The sequence below is a fragment of the Tupaia chinensis genome, unplaced genomic scaffold, assembly GCF_000334495.1.
Source record: "Tupaia chinensis unplaced genomic scaffold, TupChi_1.0 Scaffold000091_1, whole genome shotgun sequence".
Lineage (NCBI taxonomy): Eukaryota > Metazoa > Chordata > Mammalia > Scandentia > Tupaiidae > Tupaia > Tupaia belangeri.
In genome coordinates, this window is record NW_006159553.1 from 293,694 (window position 1) to 300,604 (window position 6,911).

At 44.0% G+C, this 6,911-nt stretch overlaps 1 protein-coding gene across 1 annotated transcript in view; it reads left to right on the plus strand.

The window, feature by feature from the left end:
* LOC102489573 (protein Wnt-5a) overlaps positions 1 to 6,911 on the plus strand; it is a 19,598-nt gene that overhangs the window by 6,703 nt on the left and 5,984 nt on the right. Inside the window, exons 2-3 of the mRNA XM_014585778.2 lie at positions 527 to 660; positions 1,885 to 2,135. Of these exons, the coding sequence (XP_014441264.1) occupies positions 527 to 660; positions 1,885 to 2,135 (385 nt within the window). The remainder of the gene's footprint in view (positions 1 to 526; positions 661 to 1,884; positions 2,136 to 6,911) is intronic.

Consider the following 6,911-nt stretch of genomic DNA (forward strand, 5'->3'; position numbering starts at 1 on the left):
CCCCCCACCCCCGCGCTGGCCACCCCGCCTCCTCTGCAGCCGCCGGCAGCGCGCTCCACTCGCCATCGCGCGCCTCTTGCCCATGGAATTAATTCTGGCTCCACTTGTTGCTCGGCCCAGGTCGGGGAGAGGACGAGGGTGGCTGCGGGTTCCCGAGTGACTTTCCGAGGAGGGACCAAGTGCAGCTCGAACTAGAGGGGAACGTGGGGGTCGGGACTCAGCCAGCAGAAAGGAGGCAGCGCCTGGCACCAGGGCTTTGACTCAACAGCATTGAGACATGTTTGTAATCGCTGGCGTGCCCCGCGCACAGGATCCCAGCGAAATCAGATTTCCTGGTGAGGTTGCGTGGGTGGATTAATTTGGAAAAAGATACTGCCTATATTTTGCCATCAAAAAAACTCACGGAGGAGAAGAGCAGTCAATCAACAGTAAACTTAAGAGACCCCGATGCTTCCGTTGTTTAAACTTGTATGCTTGAAAATTATCTGAGAGGCCATAAACATCTGCTCATTTCTTCCCTCTCCAGAAGTCGATTGGAATATTAAGCCCAGGAGTTGCTTTGGGGACGGCTCGACGTGCAATGTCTTCCAAGTTCTTTCTAATGGCTTTGGCCATATTTTTCTCCTTCGCCCAGGTTGTAATAGAAGCCAATTCTTGGTGGTAAGTTCATTCTTGCGCATTTTATTTTTTTTTTATTTTTTTAAAGATTTGTTTAAATGATGCAGGAATATTTAAAGCTGAATAGGAAATGTAAGTGTATTTAATACCAAAAGGAAAAAGGTTATAATATATCCATGTGATATATGAATATACATTTAAATTAGACTTTTTTTTAACTTGCTAATGTAAAGCGTATATCTTCAGCTCCATAGGGAATCGGAACCTCTAAACCTGGGCCTTTTCTCTAAGGGCCCTTGTTCAGATGCATGCTTGTTGCACAGCAGGTATTAAAGGGGAGCAGAAATGCACTTTTCTAATCATTGTAAGCCTATCTATAAAATTTACTTTTTGCCACTTCTTGGTAGGTAAAGATGAGTTTCAACTTTGAGTTTCTGTCACTTGCGGTTATTAACCTACAGAGACTGAAGTAGGTAGAGCTCAAGGAAGACAGCAAAACTGCCAGTGGAGAACTATTTGGGCTTGAAATGTGACCAAAAGGAGGTTAACCAGAAGTTGTCCAATGCCCCTGGCCTGAGGTTTCTTTCTGGTTGGGGCCTCGTAGATAGACTGCGATATATCCAGCCGATGATTTCCGACGGCATTCTGGATATATTTTTTTCCCCTTGTAAAAGCACAACGCTTTTTCTGACTGTCAAACATGACTTGTGTTCCCCGCCTAGCCTGCCCTAGGTCCTTCCCAATACATAAGGAGCCCTTTTCAAATGTCCAGTAACACGGGGGATTTGCTTCAGTCTGGAGACTTGTCCCTCTGTTCTGCCATCAGTCAAAAGGCACTGCTATCTCCTCCCCGTGTCTAATTGTGCCTACTTTGGGCATTCATGTGTTTCCAAGGCAGATCGGCCCGATTGGCGGGGTGAAGTGAGTCACTCTCTCATGTCAGAGGCCAGTCCTCAAAACCGCAGTTTCTCCCTTTTCCGAGTGGGTTTTCGGAACTATCGGTTCAGGGACATACATGGCAACAGAGGCAAGAAAGGGAATGAACACGCTCACCAGGGAGCCAGATGGTAGGACGACGGGGACTACACAATACCCCCGTTTTCTGAGCGCAGTTTACACAGAGGAGTTTTATGAAGCCCTTCTCGTACTTTGTCATGAGGACAGGCAGGAGAGAAAAAGCATCTGTGTGCTTAAAACCATGTATTTCAGGGGGCCCACCTCGAGAGTTCACGTAAATCTTGAATGCACTTCTGCCCCCCTGTGCAGGTCGTTAGGTATGAATAACCCTGTTCAGATGTCAGAAGTGTATATTATCGGAGCGCAGCCCCTCTGCAGCCAACTCGCAGGACTTTCTCAAGGACAGAAGAAACTGTGCCACTTATATCAGGACCACATGCAGTACATCGGAGAAGGGGCGAAGACGGGCATCAAAGAGTGCCAGTATCAATTCCGACACCGACGGTGGAACTGCAGCACCGTGGATAACACCTCCGTTTTCGGCAGGGTTATGCAGATAGGTAGGAAAGCATTTCATATTTTTTAAGTCTATAGACAGTGTTTTTCTAGGAAAAGTCTTAAGGGTCAGGCTGGCCCCCGTGGCCTAGTGGTTATGGGAGCTGGAGCCCACATGGCCGACCGACCATGGTTTGAGTCCTGGTCCCAGCAGCTTGAAAAGTACCTAAGGCACATGTGTGTGAGCCCTAAATCCAGACAGGATGGAGAAATGGAGGAGAAGGGATTGTGGCATGACCACGCCCCATTGTGGAGGTGCTTTCTCTCTGTGTGTGTCTCTGGCTAGCGAACATGCCTCCTGGCAAGTTAGGGGGGGGAAAAAGAAAAAGTCTTTAGTGTTTCCTCATATTCTTACTGAGGAGGGCATCTCCCAGGGCAAGTGATCGCTTGGGGATGTTTGCCTCTCTACTGAATGATGTTAACTCTGCTCCCATATCAGATTATAACTTTTGAACTTTCCCTAACCAAATCAAGAGCCGATTCTCACAGACAGTTTTCATTTTTCTGAACACTTAGTTTTTCTACCAAACCTTTTGTTTAAAATAGAAGCAGACACTTATTTTTGTTTTTCAGAAACAGAGGAAAGTCCAGTCATATACATCCTTTTAAACTTGCAAACTGTCTCAACTCTTGGAAGAGTTTTTTAAGTCACAATTCACATGGTCCAAGCAGCAAACTAAAAACTGTCATCTTTGAGAAAGCTGGTTATATGGATAGTGAACAGCGTTTTAATTTTTTAAATATAGAGGTTTCCCGAGGCTATAGGTAATGCATATGTTAAAAGCCTTATTTTTAGTCCTAGAAAGAATTTGAATTAGAAGGGATCAAATTTATGTTTGTGATTTTGGCAACTGGTACAAACGCACATGCTTGAGATCTCAACCCAGAAGGTTACATTTTTTAAAAAATGTATTGCCTCAAGTATGATGCTTAATTTTATATATGTCGTCCAGCTCGTTACGCCATTCAGGGAGGAGATGGCATTGAATCTGGGCAAAAGGCAAACATTTTGAAAAATCGGTTTGCCTCCAGTTTGGCTTCGTATTATTTAACAGATGCGTTCCTGTGTGTGTATTTAGTGTGAATGTTTGCAGTCTCTTTACGTTTATGCAAACAAGCCCTTATAATTAATATGACTTCAGTGACTCCTAAAATAAGAAGCAATTTATCAAAGCAATTAACTGTTTATACTGACCAAAAATAAAAAGTTGGCTTAATATCCATCACAGATGGATAAAATGCCTTTTAAAAAAAAAAAAAAAGAAAGAAAGAAAGAAAGCCTGAAAAGCACATTCATTGAGAACAAAAAAGAGTTGTCAGCGGATGTTTCAGCCAGGCAGCTTCATAAACTAAAATAATACAGGACTGGAAACTGGTCCTCTAATTGAATGGCTGGTCCCAGCAGCTTGAAAAGTACCTAAGGCACATGTGTGTGAGCCCTAAATCCAGACAGGATGGAGAAATGGAGGAGAAGGGATTGTGGCATGACCACGCCCCATTGTGGAGGTGCTTTCTCTCTGTGTGTGTCTCTGGCTAGCGAACATGCCTCCTGGCAAGTTAGGGGGGGGAAAAAGAAAAAGTCTTTAGTGTTTCCTCATATTCTTACTGAGGAGGGCATCTCCCAGGGCAAGTGATCGCTTGGGGATGTTTGCCTCTCTACTGAATGATGTTAACTCTGCTCCCATATCAGATTATAACTTTTGAACTTTCCCTAACCAAATCAAGAGCCGATTCTCACAGACAGTTTTCATTTTTCTGAACACTTAGTTTTTCTACCAAACCTTTTGTTTAAAATAGAAGCAGACACTTATTTTTGTTTTTCAGAAACAGAGGAAAGTCCAGTCATATACATCCTTTTAAACTTGCAAACTGTCTCAACTCTTGGAAGAGTTTTTTAAGTCACAATTCACATGGTCCAAGCAGCAAACTAAAAACTGTCATCTTTGAGAAAGCTGGTTATATGGATAGTGAACAGCGTTTTAATTTTTTAAATATAGAGGTTTCCCGAGGCTATAGGTAATGCATATGTTAAAAGCCTTATTTTTAGTCCTAGAAAGAATTTGAATTAGAAGGGATCAAATTTATGTTTGTGATTTTGGCAACTGGTACAAACGCACATGCTTGAGATCTCAACCCAGAAGGTTACATTTTTTAAAAAATGTATTGCCTCAAGTATGATGCTTAATTTTATATATGTCGTCCAGCTCGTTACGCCATTCAGGGAGGAGATGGCATTGAATCTGGGCAAAAGGCAAACATTTTGAAAAATCGGTTTGCCTCCAGTTTGGCTTCGTATTATTTAACAGATGCGTTCCTGTGTGTGTATTTAGTGTGAATGTTTGCAGTCTCTTTACGTTTATGCAAACAAGCCCTTATAATTAATATGACTTCAGTGACTCCTAAAATAAGAAGCAATTTATCAAAGCAATTAACTGTTTATACTGACCAAAAATAAAAAGTTGGCTTAATATCCATCACAGATGGATAAAATGCCTTTTAAAAAAAAAAAAAAAGAAAGAAAGAAAGAAAGCCTGAAAAGCACATTCATTGAGAACAAAAAAGAGTTGTCAGCGGATGTTTCAGCCAGGCAGCTTCATAAACTAAAATAATACAGGACTGGAAACTGGTCCTCTAATTGAATGGGAAAATGGCCTGTAGCCCCAGCCTGCTAAGTTTCATAGAGCTTTGTCCTTTCTGTTAATGATTAAAATGTGCTAATGTATATACTGAGATCTGGACCTCCAAGCTCAGCTTTAGAAACACAATTTTCTCTGAATCTGGGCTGCCCTGTGAAGTTAAGTGGGAGAGTGGCAGAAATTGAATTCTCCTGCCTTTTGATAGTGCGAGCAAGCTGAAAACCTTTTGAGGTTATATCAGAATGGCAAATGTCAGCCTCCCCCCCACCCCCGCCTTTATATCTTCCTTCTCAGTTGCCTTCCTCTCAAACCATGGGACCACCTTTTCACGTGTGTATGACTTAGCAAAAAGCATGCACCTCTGATGGTAACCAAGAAGAAAAACAGTAGTTGAAACTGTTTTCCTGTGTAGTCACTCGAAGACAGCTTTGATTTAAGAGCTTCTAGCCTGTCTTGGGTCAAAATGTTCAGGATAAGCTATCATTTGCTAAGTGAATTTGAGTTCTGTTGGAGATTTATTTGAAATTCAGTCCAAGATTCAAAGAGCCTGCTTCCCCAGGGAGCAAGCAAAGCTCCTGGTACAAAGGCCTATATTTAATTGTCCCTTGCAAGTCCTCTCTCTGGTCCTCAGCTGGGTGCTACTCGCAGTGGGGTGGATGGGAAATAGATGGAGAGCTTACTTCCTGACAGCCACGGAGGAGGCCCTCCTAGACCACCCCTCAGGTCGTCTAATGTCCAGGAATATGGGTGCACCGGCCTCATTCCTGCCTGCCCCAAGTCCTCCATGTGTCTCAGAGCAGAAAGCTGCTGCCGAATGGCTTGTGGGGGAACACTGATGGGACCTTCTTTTTTTTCTTTATTTAAAAAAGTGATGGAGAGGAAAAGAAAATAGTTTTGTTGTTGTTGTTGTTGTTGTTTAAATGGAAGAACATGGACCCAACTCTGAGAGTGGGATTACTCTCCTTTCACTTTTCCACTTAATGGATGTTTGGAGAGAACACACTCAAGGACGATTGGAAACACCTTTGATGCTGCAAGGTGTGGGTGCCCACCCCAACACACTGAGCACAGCAGGGTGTAGAAAGCAGTTCCTGTCTGTGAGAACCTGACCCCGTGGTGGGGCCATCCTCTGAGAAACTCAGGCCACAGCCTCCCACCCCCTCCCCGGCTCATTTGTCTAAGGTGCCAGTTGCCTCGGCAGCCCCCTGCACAATCACCTCGTGAAGGGCCTACTCTTGGTTTTGGAAACTTTCTCATTTTTCATCAAGCGCCCCTTTCCTTCCAGCTTTTGTCCTTGTTGCTTCTTTGTTTCCACCCTGGGAAAAGATATGTGAGGAAGGAACCATTTTTAAGGGGTGTGAGGATCCCACAGAGGGAAACCAAACACAATCAGCAATGTTCCAGCCAGGACGACTGTACCCCCAGACGGTTAGCCGAAGGGTGCTTTTTACACTGATGTTCTCCACGCACTGACCTGTTAGCGTTAGAGAGTTCTTACCAGGTTTGTATTATAGGGCAAAAAATTAAAATAAAATAGTAAAACAGAAACAAATTCAGGATAGGCCTATGAAAAATTGCAGCATTATTTGCGTTTTGTATAAAAGCCCTTTCATGCTCTGTCGACTCAGAGGGCAGGGTTTTATTTTCCTCTTTCCTGAGGATCATTTTATCTCCTCTGTCTCTAGCTACAACCTCTTTAATCTGTAAGTCTCCAAGGCCACACCATTTTCTGTACTATCAGTGTTAATCCTCAAATAACTCCCTAGAATCTGTCCATTCTCATTCCTTTCCACTCCCCCAAAGCTCTCTGCTCCTCTCACTTGAGCTAGGTGCAAACAAAGGATCTCAACAAATCGTCCTCAGCCCCTCAGGCCTACCATCTTTCTGCCCCACAGGAACTTTCTGGAACCTCCTGCCTGCTCCTCTACAGGAGTGGAAACCATTGCTATTCCTGCAGGGGACAGCCCAGGTGGCTGCAGGATTGAGGTGTGGAGCCGAAGTCCACGAGCTGGGTGGGCTGCTGGCCACTTGCACTGGCATTGCTGCCCCGTCCTCCTGCAGAGCAGCCCCTTCTGCCTGGGACCTAGCCCTGTTGTCAGTTGTTCTATGCTTCTGCTCTTCCCCTCCAAAAAAAAAAAAAAAAAA